We start from the raw sequence: 17,966 nt of genomic DNA, 5'->3' as shown, positions 1-17,966 counted from the left end.
TTTATTTCTATGGTCACTCCCTGAATGAAAAGATTGTATGTAAAATGTTTCTATGGAGACCTGAGAAAACTCAATAAACATAATTTCATATAAAAAAAAAAAAAAAAAAGAAAAAAGAAAAAAAAGGTCCACACACAATCATACACACACGCACACGTGCGTGCACACACACACACACACCTCCAAAGGCAGTGGTTCTCAACCATTTTTGAACAAACGCCCCCTTGGCCTCATCACAAGCCTCCCAATGCCCCCTTGACCTCATCATAAGCCCGACAACGCCCCCTTAGTATCAAAAAAATAAATGGACACCCCCCCCACACACACACACACACACCACCAGTGCTCCCCAATACCCCCTGGGGGGCTGTACCACCCCCGTTGAGAAACACTATCCTAAAAGCACACCCTCCTCTTTCAAATACTAGTAACCTACTTCCCATGGAAGACACCAATGCCAGTTCAAGTCAGAGGGACCCACTGGCCAAAGGACATACGAGACTGACAAAGAAGGAGGGATATGTAGTATGAATTGTTACATAATAACGAGAACCAGGGTAGTTGAGTGAAGCCCATTAGGTCATTAGCGTGGGGATAGAAGGACGGAGGGGGATAGAAGGACAGAGGGAGAAAGGGCGAGACGTGGGAGAAGGGTAAGGGACTTGGAGGTGGGGATGGGGGAGGTGGAGCTCCTTGTTAGAGTCTGCCAGTCCTCTGCCTCTGCTTCACTCTCCGGGTACATTCCAATGTGCAGACTCCCGTCCTCCCTTGCCTGCTTGTGACCTCATAATGACTTCACAGATGACAGACAATTAATACAATATCTTGCAAAAGCACAATTGTAATGTCATTTTCTCATTTGCAATTGGGATGGTGAATGAAGACCAGTCCCCCAAAAGTTGTTGTGGCTAGGCTGACAGCGGGAAACTATTTATTGTTTTCTCCACGGAGGCGAGGCGTCAGTAAAACACGAGGCCACAAGCACAAGTGGAGGACGGGAGTCCGCACATTGGAATGCACCCACCCTCCCTCCAGCCATCTGGTAGCCATCAACAGCACCAGCGAAGCTGGAGGAGAAAGCAGGAAGAGGCCGTCGACTCTGACCGAGCCGAGCCCACCCTCTGACCGGCGCCAGGGAGTCACGCCTCTCTCAGAGCACCACAGAGAGACAGGGGGGTTAGAGTAATAGAGAGAGAGAGAGAGCGAGAGAGAGAGAGAGAGAGAGAGCAAGAGAGCGAGAGAGAGAGAGAGAGAGAGAGAGCGAGAGAGAGAGAGAGAGAGAGAGAGAGAGAGAGAGAGAGAGAGAGAGAGAGAGAGAGAGAGAGAGAGAAACACAGCTTTACAAGAGGGACAGAAGGAGAGTGAAACAAAGAGCGAGGGAGGGATGGCCGGGGGAGGGGGAGGGGTTTGGGTGGAAAGAGGAGAGAGGGGCCTCAGTCAGGCTCGCATTCCTTCCTGGTGCTGCTTGCCAAGAGCATGCTGGGAACGAGTGTGGAGTGTCAATATATGTGTGAGACAGTGCTGAGTATGCCTGCCTTTGTACATTGTATCTCATCATCAGTCGTTGATTTTTGCAGCTCCACATTGTACTATGTAACATTGTTATTCATTATATTAACTGGAACAAATTGCACTTTTCACATTATACAGTATATGAAAAGGTGAATCTTCTCCATGTACGCCAGTTTGAATTTCCAGAAATAGAGATTTTTAGTTGAAAAACTCACTGTACTTTGGTCATACTAGTAAATATTAGTTAATTACTTAGTACATTTAATGCTGATTTCAATCCATCTCTGCTGTATGTTGCACACATATATTTACTGGCATGGTCGTATAGGTTCACAGAGTAGTGCAGCTCCCTTTGGCAAAATAACTGAGGCACTTACTCACAGCAAAACTATGCCTTTCCTTAGAATCAAGATGTAGTCAGAACAGAAAAGAATTCCACTGAACTGCATGTCTGCAAACTTCTTTGGCTTGACCCAGAGGACTTTGCCGAACAACTCTGACACCATGCAGTCAACCAAGCAGCATTTGGCATTGTGTATGTCTACTGTAGTGGTGGAAGCAGGTGAAGCACGTCATCGCAACAGCGCTCCTTAGGGATGCACCGATACTGGTATCAGTATCGGCCCTAATACTCGTTAATTACACTCGTACTCGTCAAACACTTGTCCACACCAGGCACCGATACTGCCATTACACAGAAAAATGCAACATCCTATCATTTTCCATAAAAAGGTAAAAAGTGCTACCTCATACATTTAAATCTATGTGGAAATGGACAATAAATATCACAGGTGAAAAAACAAAGCTGTGCATTTATTTCTTTGCATGTTGAGGATATAAGTATCGGTACCGGTACTCGGTATCGGCAAGTACAGACATTAATGTACTCGTACTGGTTGTATCGTGCATCCCTAGGCCACTTCTCCACATTCCTCGCATACCTCAGCAGGCCTCACACATGCCACTGTAATGCATCATAACCATGCAAGTAGGGACACTGGATTATGCTACAACATTAAGAGTACCATGTGTCGTTAGATCAGTAAGAAATACATTATGAGTGCAGAGGCATTTTTCACAGCTACCTGTGCTAGCCTTATTATCATTGACTTTCAAATCTCTTTGAGACTTGGTCATTTCCCAAACGGCATGGTTGACCCGCCTCCCTTGGATTGCTACTGGTTGTTCGCTTCCTGACAAAGTGGGAGGAGTTCCCGATTTTTCGGGAGATCAGAAACGATATTACATTGCTCTTGGCCTGACTAGAAGCGGCACCAAAAGGGGTTGTGTCACGAGGAGGGCATGGCCTGGCTAACCTGTGCCTCACCTCATGTGTAAAGCCGCACCTTTAACCACACAAAAATGCATTGTCAACAGAGGTGTCAAAAGTAAAAGTAGACATTTGTGGTGTAATTACAACACTAGCACATGGCATAACATAACTTTTACACCATTTACTGCACTGTACCTAATGAGATAGAATAGATAGACTGTGTTGTTACTGAAAAACACTGAAAACCTAACAAGGGACCTACCACAAACTTGATCCAACCAGTGCAGAGTTAGCTGATCATGAGACAAGTACATCGGTCTACTTGTTTCTCAGGGAAGTTACTTGTGTTGAAAGGAAACTGTTTTTTTTTTTTACTCTTACTTTTACTTTTACTTTTACTTTTGACACCTCTGATTTGTCAATCAGAGCTCCTCTACTGTTTCCAAAACAGTTTATCTGACGTAATGGAAAATGTCATGTCCACCTTTAACTTCTCATTCTCACAAGTCAAGTAGAGAAAATAAGTGTAAGGAAGATGCAAAGAACAGAAGAAGGAGAGAGCTATTTTCGTAATGCATCCTGCGGCGTGTTTTACATCACATAAGGAAGACGATAAGTCTGTCCATCTCTCTCTTGTGCGCGCGCGCTCACACACACACAAACACGTGCGCATGCACACGCACACACACACACACAAACGCACGCACATGCACACGCACACACACACACAGGTGAGGTGACTGACCGGTCTGCACAGCTAGAATATCCAACTGCCACCCATCATCTCTGAAAACCAAGGCAGATCTAAAAGCATGTGACAAAATAGAGATCCTGAAATACCTAACAAAAATGGGAAATGCCCAGTGGCATCACCCTGCCTCCACCACTGTGCGACTGTGTGCCACCAACTTAGACCACAGTCTGGTAGGAAAACTGTTCTGTTGCAGATCCCAAGCCAGGGTTGGAACAAGACATTTTCAAATATCGAGGTCAAATACGGTGTGCTGTACTGCATACTGTACATTTAGAATGCTTCAAACTCTTCAGTCAAAGTTTGTTTTCATTAATCACTGCCTTCAGGATCAATGAGGGTGGCATACTAGGCTGAATTGTTGATCATAGATCGATTTCCATCACAGATAAATTTTACATTTCTGAAAAAATACAAAGGACATGGCCTGGGACTGCTCCGTCCCAAAGACTCCACTACCTGCTGTTGGGGATATTCAGTATGCCAACAAAAAAAAGTTTAAAAAAACTCTTGCTGAACAATGTCAGGCACACAGTGAAAACAGGCTCTCTCCATATCTTACTACACTACTTACAAGAGTAATGAACACTAACTGTTGTTTATGTCTGCTTTATTTTCCACAAATACTGTGAAAAAGTTATATTGTGAATGTGTATTGCATTGCTTTCAGCAAGCGCTTCCTTGCCATGTGTATGTGATACTTTACCGATCTGTTCCAGTGTGGACACAATATTTTTTAACAGGTTAAAAAAAAGAACACTGTGCTGTGCTGACATGTGGATGTGCTCTAAGAAGCATGGACCTTTTCAGCCCCTCCCATCTACACAGCACTTCCTGAGCCAAATCCAACAGCTTTAGGAATAGGTTCTTTCCCACAGATGCTTCACTACTGAAGGGAATACAGCTCAAAGGCCTACCAACTTGGCCAACCTTGGCCTACCAAGCGACCGGTCACACCCTCTCCCTTCATCTCTAGCATTGACATTGAACTCCATTCAATATATTTCTTTAGTTTTTTTTTGTTTTGTTTTTTTTGGGGGGGGGTTACAAGCTTTTACTGGTGCTTTTATATGACAGGACAGTGAAGCAGAGACAGGAAGCGAGTTGGGAGAGAGAGACGGGGAAGGGCCGGCAAAGGACCCGGGCCGGGAATCGAACCCGGGTCGGCCAAGTATTAGTTCGAGTGCCCATTCAATATATTTCATTACATTCAATACACAAGGTGAAACACACAAGGAGAGAAATAGAAAAAATTAGCAGCCAGAGGATCTGGGCAAAGCAGAAAGAGCCTTGCTGGACTCGAAGACCTTCTTTTTAAAATATGTTTAGGGCTTTTGTGTCTTAATTATTTTGGCAAATGACCCGGGCCAGAATTGAACCCGGGTCACCAGTGTAGCAGCAGGCCAGTGCCCTACAATTAGGGCCACGGTAGGGTCGGCTCAAAGACCTTGACACTCCCCACACATCTCCATCACCTGCTGGCCAGACCCAGGGGAGTGTAGTGTACACCCTTGACTTTCCTTAAACTGAGGGGGGGGGGGTAATTTGCGTAAATGGGCAGCAATACACACACATGCTAATATGTTGATTTGGCCTTCAGTGTGACTTGTAGGCTATAATACACTTGCATGCACACACACACACACACACACACACACACACACACACACACACACACACACACACACACACACACACACACACACACACACACACACACACACACACACACACACACACACACACACACACACACACACACAATCATGCCCTCTCCAGACAGCAAGTGCACAACTGCTCTACACTGACCCTATCAAGTTCACCTCAAACAAATGGCGCTTAAGACAACCACTGCTGAGTGGGACCTGCATTAATCTTTCATGATCACTGCAGTTTTTTTTTCTTCTTTTATTTGTAATAGATGTTAAATAATTGATGACAATGCAGGGCCCACCCATTTACAGGGGGCCATGCTAGGGATGAAGGGCCGCATTGTTTCTGATAGAGGGAAGAGGGTGCTGCAGAAAACAAAAGAGAGATGGAAATAACCAGTGCTTGGCCCTGCCGTGGCCAAACGGTAGGGCACTCGTCTTCCATGCAGCTGACCCGGGTTCGATTCCCGGCCTGGGTCCTTTGCCGGCCCTTCCCCGTCTCTCTCTCTTCCCACTCGCTTCCTGTCTCCACCTTCACTGTCCTATCATAAATAAAGTAAAAAAGACCAACAAAAAAAGGAAATAACCAGTGCTTGACATTGGCACCTGTCAAGTTCTGGTAAAACTTGGCAGTGGCTAGTAATAATTTCAGTGTCTCTAGCATGTAGCTAATTCTAGGGCAGGGGTTCCCAAACTTTACCATGACGATGCCCCCACATACAGATAGATTCCAGGCAAGGCCCTCCTGACACGGGCCGTGCCACACATTTTTTTTTTTGTGCACTCTCTTTCACAATCTAGTCTTAGTTAGCGCCCCATTGGGATTTATAAAATACCAAATTCAGAGATGAAATAGATTATTATAATGCCGTTTTCAACTAATGGGAATAGTGTTTCGTTTATTTTTGCTTTTTTGATGTACATTCATTAATAAATTATCATATACCTTTTCTTTCAACCTGTCGCGGCCCCCCAGGGGTCCCCGGCCCCCACTTTGAAAACCACTGCTCTAGGGCATGACTCATCACAGTAGCCAATTTAATCTTGATTGCCCCTGGGTCATTTCACGTGAAATCAGATACTTTTGGGCCTCGCTGACACAGTAGAGTGCCTTTATAATGGCAAGATAGAACCCCAGAACTGTTTGCATGAATCTGGACACCAATATTAAGGGGCTAAGATTTTTTTTTTTAAACAAGATGGTAGGACACTATACTGTACATTCATTCATGATTACGCTCAGTCAATTTAAGTCACATAGAGATGGTTGTTTGAAAGCTCTTTTCTGGATACATATTAGACAAAGAACATGGAAAATAATACTTGTCCGAGTATGAATTATGAGATATTGAAATATTAAACAAGAATATTAATTTAAAACAAAATAAATAAATAAATAAAACAAATTCCCCCAATGTTAGCCAACACTATCATTAACGTTTTCAGAGAGTGGCCTTCGGTTCTCGGGTCATAACATAGATAATGTGACTTAAAGGTTGAAATGAGTTGTAATAAAGTAGTAATAGAGTATGACTACCCAAACTGACACTCCAGCTAATATGCTAATACTAATGCTAATTTGGGCAGCTTGTAAGGTGGAGTATTCATGTCAGGTGAGCTCATCTCAACACCATATTTTCAGTTCATGACATTGGCGACTAGGTTTAAAAAAGATATTGGCCATTTCAAAATAAAGCTTTTTGATATTCCATTTTTAATATCTCATAATGCATAGTGTGATGACTGTGGTATTCATGTTTTAAGTTGTAGAGCTAGAAAAAAGCTTTTCAACAATATCAAAACCAACATTATGTGACCTAAATTGACAACATAATCAAGAATGAATGTATAGTGTCATGCCCTCTTAATTAAGAGTCTGTTCCTCCCGTAATATTTGTGCCAGATTCATGACAATGCAGTTCTGGGGGTTCTACCTTGCCATGAAAAAGGCACACGAAGTTTAATTGAAATTTCTGTAGGTGGGTCATGCCGTGGCCAACCAGTCGGGTACTCGTCTGCCATGCAGCCGACCCGGGCTCGATTCACGGCCCCGGTCCTTTGCCAACCCTTCCCCGTCTCTCTGTCCCCATTCGCTTCCTGTCTAACTCTCAAACAGTCCTATCATCAATAAAGTTGTAAAAGACCACAAAAAATATCTTAAAAATAAAGAAATCTGTGTAAGTGGGCCCTCAAAGTGTCTGATATCGCATGAAAAACAATCTGACAACAAAAATGTTAAGCCTAGTTAATAATTTCACATGTGAACTTGGACAGCTTATGAAGCTTGATGAGACAAACACAGATTAATCACCTTTTTCCCTTTTATGTCTTGTTTATTTGTTTGCTTAAGCCCTTAAGACACGGCCCCTATTATAAATCTGCTGTTGGGTTAAAGCAAAATGACATTGTCATTCAGTGTAACGGATACCTTCTGCTGACTGTAACGGTAAAAAACCATGATTTTTAAATTGTTTCAAGTGAATGGATGACAGCTGAGGCTTTCATGAATTCACTGAGGAAAAAATCAATAAAAAGAGTCATGTTTTTTACAGTTACAGTCAGCAGAAGGTATCCGTTACACTGAATGACAATTTCATTTTGCACGTCTTTGACCCTGTTACCAGAATAGCAATGACCAGGTCAAAATGTATTTTACAAAAAACCCTCAAATTTAGACTTCTAATTAAATTTTCCTCTTTTGGGACAATAAATACGTCAAAGGGATAGTTTTTAAGCCACTGTCCTAAGAAGGGAATTTTCTCTTGGATTCTTTGGATATGTGTAAAATGGATGTTACAGCCCTTCATATAGCCACAGCTCTGTGTATTCCCATGTAACAGAGCCTTAATAAACAACAAAGAGGCAATTCCTTTGTCTGAAGATGGGAAACGCACTCAACAAATCAGTGCATTGCACAACAGAAACTGCTAAAAACATAACTCAGAGAATGGAAACTGACATGACATGGATAGAGAATTGGTTAAGTCTCTTTTTAGGAAAGAGGAACATGCCTCGCAGAAAACACAAGACAAACGCACATACTCAAAACTGGCACATCACCAGATGCACACTCATCATGCTCATGACTGTCTGTGTGTAGAACGGTCTTCAAAAAGGGGTACTTATAGAGGGAAGTGGAGATGAGCAATTTACGTGGCGCTGGCTGAGGGAGTTGCGAACCCTAGGCTACGAGTTAACATCTCCACAGTGAGTGCCTTAACTTAATCCTGTCAAATGGCAAGTATCAAGTTTAAAGCAGGTTACAGTTTTAAAACATGAGCTCTTGTGTTCATCACAGTAACACGTTAGGATACTTGTCACGATTTGATGACTGACTGATCACCTTATTCATCACTCATCATTATCAATCAAACTCTCTGCTGACAGAGGAGTCATGGGGCAGTCATGGGTAAGCGGTTAGGGTGGCAGACTTGTAGCCCAAAGGTTGCCGGTTTGACTCCCGACCCGCCAGGTTGTTGGGGGGAGTAATTAACCAGTGCTCTCCCCCATCCTCCTCCATGTGAGGCACCCTGAGCATGGTACCGTCCCGCCGACCTGCTCCCTTGGGGGGCGCCATTGGGGGCTGCCCCCTCGCACGGGTGAGGCATAAAATGCAATTTCGTTGTGTGCAGCGTGCAGCGAACACTGTGTGCTGTGGAGTGCTGTGTCACAATGAGAGCTGGAGATTCCCAGGTGGGAGAGATTTAGCCCAGGATTGCAGATTAACAGCTGGAATTGCTAATCAAAAAGAAGCACAAGCACAAGCAGTACAGTATGGCAAAAAGGAGGGAGAGGGGTATTGGTGCATCCGTATATAACACACACACACGCACGCACGCACACACACACACACACACACACACACACACACACACACACACACACACACACACACACACACACACACACACACACACACACACACACACACACACACACACACACACACACACACACACACCCTTGACATCATCCTTGAACCTTGAATAGTCTCCCTTTTACCCTGCACTCTCTCAACAAATGTCCACACACATCACACCAAATACAAATACAAATACAAATACAACTAATGGCTTTGATGGCTTTGCCAAAATGGTTCTGTTATGCTGCGTCATCATTATTCTGCTTTCAATAGTGGAGACAAGTGCACTCACATGGAAACTGCACTGAGGTTGTGTATTGCATACTATCTTTCACTCAGAGGCAGTGCTTGAAGTGGAAAAAAAGAGATGCAAGAACCCTAATCGTCCGAAAATACCATCCAAAAAGAAGTGGGGGGTGCTGTTAATGATGTGTCTTAAGTCTTGTGTCTTGTGGGCAGCATTACACTTCAATGTTGTTTCAGGGTGATTCAATGAGAACAGCTTGATTGTGTACATGCCATTAATGCCATATACTCCACTTTTGTGGATCCATTCTCACTACGTCATCCATGAATAATTTTCATGACATAATAATTTTCATGAAAGGAGATAATAGGTTATAGATACTATAACATTGCTTTGTGTCCTTTAATGTAATGTAAACTGAGCTTTAATAAGACCAAAAAGAGATCAAGACCTAGGAGGAAGCCAATAACCACAGCCAAATCTGTATGAAGGATGGAATTGACTCTCCCTAATGAAATGATTAGTTTTTCTTCAATCCTACTACCAGATTATTGATGAGCACAAATGCGCCGGAATTAGTTTTAAAGTGGTGGTGCTTTTAAAAAAAAAATAAAAAATAAATAAAAAAAAAAAAAATGTTACTGCTACTGCACTCTTGAAATTGAAAAAGCTTCATTTAGGGAGCCCAAAAGTGGGGATGCAAATGCACCAATGGATCGCCCTTTCCAGCACCTATGCCCTCCGCTCCTTCCATAATGGAACCAGGCTAGAACGGACCGACCGGTTAGATGAGGAGGATGAGAAGAACTCATGTGGCATGAAAGGCTACATACGATGCATGACTGTATGTTTACTGTGAATGTGACACAAATTCATGTTGTCATTCATGTCATTTATGTAGGGTAATTTCACGTGAGACACTTTGGGACCCAACCAACACAGATTTCAATCATACTTGCTGTGTCTGTTTAGTAGCAAGGTAGCACCCTAGAACTGCATTTGTGTGAATCTGACACAACAATATCAAGGGAGAAACAGACTAGCAAAGGTTTACATATGACGGTAGGACACTATGCATTCAGCCTTGATTATATCAGTCAGTGTAAGTCACAAAAAGATGTCCGTGGTGTTATTTGAAAGCTGTTTTCTGGCTCTACAAATTAGACAAACAGCATGGAATACAACAACCCTCAGAAAATGAATTATCATAAATTGAAAAACTAAAAATTTAATATAAAAAAACTTATATTTAAAAATGGCCAGTTCCTTGTCTAAACATAGCCTGCAATGTCATGAACAACACCTGAAATGCTGGTGTTTGGTTCTTTATTCATTTCAGAGATAATGGGACTCAAAAATATGACATCATTCAAATCACCTAGTAATAATATGGTAATACCATAGTAATATCACATGACATCATTGGAACATGTGAAGGATGGAGATGGCCCATGAGGATGCAGGAAGTTCAGTTTCACCTCTCCAGTGCTCGGCATACATTCCTCAACACATGATAGCCACTAGTTGCCATCATATACAGCTACAACATACCCTTTGATGCTTGAGCATTTAGAAAATTCCTTTACTTAGCTTATTCTTTCAATCCTGTCTTCTCTGAATGCTTAAAATGGTCTAGCTTCCACTATGTCCATTGACAATCGGCAGAAGCCATGTAGTTTTTGAGTACCTGGAATAGGGACCAACGAGGGTGCAGGGCCCACTGGGAAAATGCCTGTTATGCCAGATGGCCAGTCCAGCCCTGTAACTGACACTACTCTATTACTACTTCATCACAACTCATTTCAACCTTTATGTCCCATTATCTCTGAAATGAATAAAGAACCAAACACCTCATTTTCAGGTGTTGTTTATGACCTTGCAGGCTATGTTTGGACAAGAAACCAGACATTTTAAAATACAAGGGTTTTTATATTGAATTTTTAATTTTTCAATGTATGATTTTGTGACTTACACTGACTGATATAATCAAGGCTGAATGCATAGTGTCCTACCCTCATATGTAAACCTTTGCTAGTCTGTTTCTCCCGTAATATTGGTGTCAGATTTACACAATGCAGTTCTGGGGTGCTACCTTGCTCCTTAACAGGCACAGCAAGTATGATTGAAATCCGTGTCGGTCGGGTCCCAAAGTGTCTGATTTCACGTGAAATTACCCTATAGCAAATTAGTAATTACAAATCCCAACACAACCAAATACAACTGTGGAACTATGCACACATTTGTGCAGGCACCACTAGCTTAGGGTGACCAGATTTTTGTAGTCTGAAACCGGGACACTTCGTGCGTGACTGAAGGACAATATTTGACGGGCGGGTCTGGGGGTCCTCCCCCAGGAAAATTTGTATTTTTTAGATGCAATTTCCTGCATTCTAATCAATTTTAGAGGGAGGAATGACAAATCGCAACTGACTCCTTCAGACTGTCTATACAAGCGCTGGCTGCCATTAACTGTGGCCGGTAAACTTTTCCATATATTTACCCCGATAGACATGGCGCAATGTAGTGGGTGGCCAAAACCGGGACATATTTGTGTCCCGAGAGGGTTTGCTCGGGACCTGGGACACACAACTCCAAACCGGGACTGTCCCGGTCAAACCGGGACGTCTGGTCACCCTACACTAGCAGCACAACTAAAGTCACTGATGCATCCCATATGATTATAGGTAGTGCATGCATAAACCAAGGTAGCCTACAACTTGCACTCTCCCTTCCCCACCTCACCTCACCTGCAAAAGTAAACAAGTGCCACCACAACCTTAGCTAAGTGAGGGAGTCAAAGTGATTCTGCTGTGGAAAATGACAATAAAACCAATATGACGGGGGATTAAGTTTTCTTTGCAAGTGCATCTCTGCTCTTAAGGGAGACTTTCCAAGGAAGCCTGAGATTCACAGTCATCTTGTTGTGTGTTTAATCATATGCTATGGTAAATAGACCGATCGTTTTTCGAAGCTTAGGACTGCCATCAACAAACACGCTTCGGGGAACTGTTGCCGCTGCGTTTTTAAGGTCACAGTACAGAGAAACACAACGCAAACACGGGACATTCCGCGAGAAGAAAAGGTAGGCTTACATGTGCCAGTATAAAGGGCCTTCCGTAAGAGAATAAAAGTGGCTGCATTCTTAAGCGCCCGGGGGTCCGACAAACATGCAATATACAATTCTCAGTCGACTAGTTCTAGTTGTAGCCAACCAAGTCTCGAGGACTGTTGGTTTCTGGAAAGATAGGGACTACTTTGCTTGGCTTTTTCCTTTTTCATGTGGAGGCGTGTCGTGTAGGATGAAACTGACCATGACTGCACAAACAAGTCTTTTTTTACTGCATGGAATGCTTTGGCGTGTAGATTTAGAGCCGTGGGAATAGAACATGATGCAATGTGGAAATCGAGGAGAAGACTCGGCGCGGACATTGTCAAAGTCCACAATTTTTAGATCCCACCCTTGTCCCTGACAGCAACAACACTGCTCTGCTAACTACAATTGTGTGGTTGTCAGCAGATACTTGCTAGCCTGTCGGCTACACGGTCTAAATCAGATGACGGGCACTGTGGACTAGTATTACCGTATCTTACTTGCACACATGTGTGATAGTTTGAGTGGTTGCAGTGATGTATATTAAATTAGATAATGCATTACTTACATAACGTCTCAACTTTTTCTCTGGAGGAGACTTTCTCAACCACCCTGAATGCACCACCTCTCCTCCACTCATCTTCTCCCTATTTTTCTGATTTGTGGAGACGTCTGTGGTGCAAATTTCAGCAGCAGACCTGTGAATACAAAGTTACATTAGACAGATGAAAGATTACACTGTTGCGTTTTTCAATTGTAACAAAACCAACTGCGATAAATACCGTCACTCCTCCCTCTCTCGGCGGTCCACTCAGAGTGGTTCCCAACAGCGACACTTGAGGGCACAAACTCCCCTGGAATTCCCTTGTCGAGTTGGAAAATGTGCCGAAAGTTGAGCGCCAAACAACAATATTACATTTATATTCGCCGGTATAAATGTTTACACAGTATGTAAACACCTCCCGAGTAGGGACAACCCCACGTTTTCGTTTTCAAAGCAGGAACGAAAGCCACATTCAGCAGCGATACAATCGCCAAGTTCGACGTACACTGAGGTTTATCTCCAAGACGAATTTCTTCCTAAAACAGAATGGTGATACTCCTCAACATTGACATCCATAACTGATACCGGTCCAAAAGTAGGCATAGAGTTAACCAAAACTGTTTGAACAGCCAGTCTTCCAAGTAATTACGCTCCCCTTGGTTCCGATTGACAAGCGGGAACGTCGATACTTTCCCCAAACTCAGCCTCCTTCAAGCCATGGAGGCAGTGAGAAGGTGGCGTGGAAAAAAAACAAGGGGCGTTACATTATGGGAACTGTAGTCCTGAAACGTTACTCAGCACAAATTCCCATTGCGTTGTTGCGCTGCAAGCAAATGCCATTGCCAAATCACTGTGTACTAGCAGCCTATTCGATGTGGAATCTTGGGACGCAGTTTCCATACTAAAGTCTTGCATTTGCTTTTGGTTTCGAGGACGGAAGGCAGAAACTCAGTGATTAGGCCTTAGAATCCAAATTACTAGAGTGTCAAGGTGTGATGTTGGACAATAACCAGTTTCAATCATTATATATAGGCCTATGGTTTCAAAGCACATGCACGATGTTAAACAAAACTAAATCAGCTTTTGTCACCTTAGGACCACAACTGATTAAGGATTTTGTATCTTAATAGGATATGGAGAAATTAATCCATGCCTTTCATTACTTGCAGCCTATAGGCCTTCCCCAAAAGTCACAGGCAGGTGCAACCAATCCAAAATGCTGCTGATAGAATTCTAACCCAAACAAAGAGAAGAGATCTTATCCAGAGGCCATTCTAGGGTCAGTTGGGGCCCCAAGCGAAAATTAAAAAGAAATAGCATTCGCAGCAAATCGCCACTGCTGTAGGCTTTAGTTTAACCCGTTACGACACCGCGTTATAAATTTGCTGTTACCAGAATGGCAATGACCAAGTCGTAACATTGCCTATTACTAAAGGCCCAGAGTTATGTCATAGTATTGCAGTAGCCTACTATGGTGCTTAACTTTTCAATGACTATTACAGCGTGGCTCTGGAGGTGTGGCGTGCATTATGGGGCTACAGGCTTAGCTGTTATCAACCATCTACAGAAGAGGTGTCAAACATTAGTACCGGGGGTCAGATGCGGCCCGCCAGATGATTCAAACCGGCCCCAGACTAAGAATATCAATTAAGAAGTAAATCTCTAGCCCATTGCAACATTTGCTGCAGTTGTCAGAGATTGTAAGTGTTTAATACTGGAGAACAAATGTATCTTTTGTTCACTATTCGGTCAATATTTGGTTAATACTCCTGATATCACCGCTGGCATCCATCTCAAATTGATAGACTAGCAATGCAATTCAATATGAAGCAGAAATTTGCGATATTTCACAATTACGTCAGTGGTCTAGCCCATTTGAGATTAAATGGGCTGTATGTGGCCTCTGGACTGAAATGGGTTTGACACCCCTGATCTACAGGTTTGAGATTACACTTCATATTACACTTGAGATTAAATTCTTCTGATAGTTCAATGGCAAAAAGCACCACCCCCAGTCAGATGTATCACTAGCTGTGTATATATGGCACTTCTGATCCGGTAAGGATAGGAATATTTTTAAAATCTGAATAGAAATCCCCTTGTATACGGCCCGATTAGAATAGATTTCTTTGATCGGATCAGAATTGTAATCAGAATAGAGGATGTGGTGTAGTCCGCTCAGATGCTACATATACACTCTACTCCACTTGGTTTGGGTGGGTGTTTGTGACGTGTTCTTGTGTAATGTCCATGCGTGTCCATACTTGCTACAACTTAGACTACTTTTGATACCTAAAACACCCAGTTTATAAAGCACCATGACAACTCGCATCGCAATTGGCTTCCTAACTGTCTCCTCCTCCGGCGACACCTCTCATCATGTGACATGATAATTTACCAAATGATGCTCTGGTCATCATAAAATTCTCATGCCATTCTTAGTCGCTGAATTCCTGCAGAACAACTCTCCACCACCAATCCTGGCTCTGTAAGATATACTTTCACCCACAGACTTATTGTTAGTGGAGGAGCAGGTGTATTACTAGAACGGATGACGGCTGTGACGAAGGTGTTCCCGCGGGGCCCCGAACTGACCACCTTGTCAACTGCAAAGTACATCGGTTCGGCAATGGGAGGTACAGTACGAGACCGCTGAGCTAAAGGGCTGGTCCAATAGCCCAACACTACCGCACTGGATTGAGGCTTCAGAAGGGAAGGGTCTACAAATGTTCCATGCCACACTTTCCTAGTTGGCCTCCGTTACACTCTCCCGCCTAAACGTCACTCCCGTCCGGGTCACGGCACCACTGTGACGGAGGTGTTCCCGTTCAGTTCGTCCCCCTCATACCCCTCAGAAAAAAACTAAAAATATAAATAAAGCAACAAATACTTCCATGTCTATCTCAGTGTCTCTAGCCTCGTATAACTAGGCCTACTGTACCTAACCATGATAACTGCGCTAAATGTGCGTGACGGTATTCGAACGTCTGAGGTCATTTTAATACACTACATTCCGATCACATTAATCGTATAAGATCTATTCCGATCAGGGAAACAAGTGACATATATACATAGCTAATCTGAACATCATCTATAAATGTAAATGTAAAATCTGTAAATGGGTATGTAGTAAAATGACATATTGTGTACCTTTAATAATAAAAATTGCCGGTGTGCTATGCAGACACATCATGTACCTGCCTGATTCCAAAATCTTGGCTATGGCTTTGCTTCAGAGTCTCCTCTACTGGATGTACCTTAGGGTACAATCTAGACAGGGTGAAATGGCACTAGTCATTATGCTGCCAACTATTGGGAACAGCTTCCTGTCCAAATCAGAACTCATGTTTCATGTTTCATGTTTCATGTATCATGTTTTAAAAGTAAATTAAAAACAGCTTTATTCATCTGCCTTTGGTGATAATTTGTTCTTCTCTCTTCTCTCTTCTCTTTCTTTTCTCTTTAACACACTGAATGACAGTGATGTATGATAATGTGATACATTCTATTGCCATTGCTATTTAAAAAAAAATGACTAAAATATTTCCTCCATGCAGTTTGCACTAAAAGGTCACTGAAGGTGATGCACAAAGGGTTCTACTGTGTGACATAGCATAAACAGCTTGGGTAAATCATGATGTCAGATGAAGCTGAATGAGTTGTTTGAGACCATACCTTATGAAAATCGGCCATGGTAAACCATGATTTCATGGGTTTTTTTAGCATGGTTCAGCACGTTTTTTGGTTTGACTATGGTTTAACTATCAAACTAAACAGGGTTTTACTCTGAAAACTATCCATGGTTTTACCACGGTTCATAATTATTCAATAAATTACACTTAATTGACACTTTTTTACCCAACGCACCTACTGTATTGGTGACAGTCCTTGGAGCAATGTGGGTTTAGGTGCCTTGCTCAAGGGCACTTCAGTCATGGATGTAGGTGTTGGGAGAGGAGGTAAGGGTGGGATTTGAACCTGCGACTTTGTGATCTTCAGCCCAACTCCCTAACCATTACACCACGGCTGTGAACAAGGTGAGCATGAAACCCACAATTAACCATGTTTTTTTGAGCATGGTTTGTGATTATGGTTACACTATAGACACAAACCATGCTGAAAAAATCATGGAAACCATGGTTAGTCAGGAACCACGGTTTTCATGGTTACCCCCAAAAAACATGCATAAGCCATAGCAATAAAATGGTTGGTTCAGAGTACAGAAACCATGGTTACTAGTAAAACCATGGTTGATTTTCGTAAGGGATGAGAACATGAGATGGCTAAATAAATAAATAATTAAACTAGAAGCACTCAGAGAGTGCAAACCTCCGCCAAGGCCATGGGGTCACTGACGCCATAACATCTACACACTGTGGAATCCTATGCCTGTAATATATCTTACAACCAGATCCACATTCAATCATCACTAAACTTTGCTGTTGGATAGAACACTTGACTGTGTTACACCCACATTTTTTTCAAGAGACTGGGATGTCAAAATTCGCCCTATCCCACAATGGAGAAGATTTTTTTTTTTTTTAAATCCTGGATCTAGATCGTGATCCGGATCACCACCAAAATTGAATCACTTGTTCATTTTGTCATTTCCAACAACTTCACAAAATGTTTAATCAAAATCTGTGCATACATTTTTGAGTTATTCTGCTGACAGACAGACAGACACAGACAGACAGACAGACAGACAGACAAACCAATGCGACTGAAAACAAAACCGCCTTGGCGGAGGTAATAATACAGTTTGCAGATTCTTCCAAAGAGTGCTCAATAGTCAGTCACACAGACAGTTGAAGACATGTCTGATTTTAGTTGTGTTCAAAATTATTTGCCTCCAAATGCATGAACCGGTATGTGTTTTAGCAACTTTGAAATTCACTTTTTTTCATCTGGAATCTTATCAGATAAAAGGAAGAGTTGTAAACTAGACAGGTGCAACTTAAATTACAAAAATTCTAGTGATATACCAACAAATATCCTTTTTGTACAACATTTTCATTGAAGATTTTTTTTTGG

General features: G+C 42.6%; 1 protein-coding gene across 6 annotated transcripts in view; it reads right to left on the bottom strand.

Moving 5' to 3' along the window:
- The window catches only part of gab1 (GRB2-associated binding protein 1), an 82,596-nt gene extending 68,950 nt beyond the window's left edge, over positions 1-13,646 (bottom strand). For all 6 annotated transcript variants that reach the window (XR_010038111.1, XM_063218642.1, XM_063218643.1 and 3 more), the window contains exons 1-2: positions 13,171-13,646; positions 12,957-13,086 (exon numbers count right to left, since the gene is read on the bottom strand). Coding sequence is in view for 5 of the 6 variants with exons in the window: in XM_063218642.1 (XP_063074712.1) it covers positions 12,957-13,028 (72 nt within the window). In the remaining variant the exon portion in view is untranslated. The remainder of the gene's footprint in view (positions 1-12,956; positions 13,087-13,170) is intronic.
- Between the last annotated feature and the right edge of the window lie 4,320 nt (positions 13,647-17,966).

This window comes from Engraulis encrasicolus, chromosome 16, assembly GCF_034702125.1.
Source record: "Engraulis encrasicolus isolate BLACKSEA-1 chromosome 16, IST_EnEncr_1.0, whole genome shotgun sequence".
In the NCBI taxonomy this organism is placed as follows: Eukaryota; Metazoa; Chordata; class Actinopteri; order Clupeiformes; family Engraulidae; genus Engraulis; species Engraulis encrasicolus.
The sequence above is the reverse complement of the archived record's forward strand: the minus strand, read 5'-3'. Positions and strand labels throughout refer to the sequence as shown.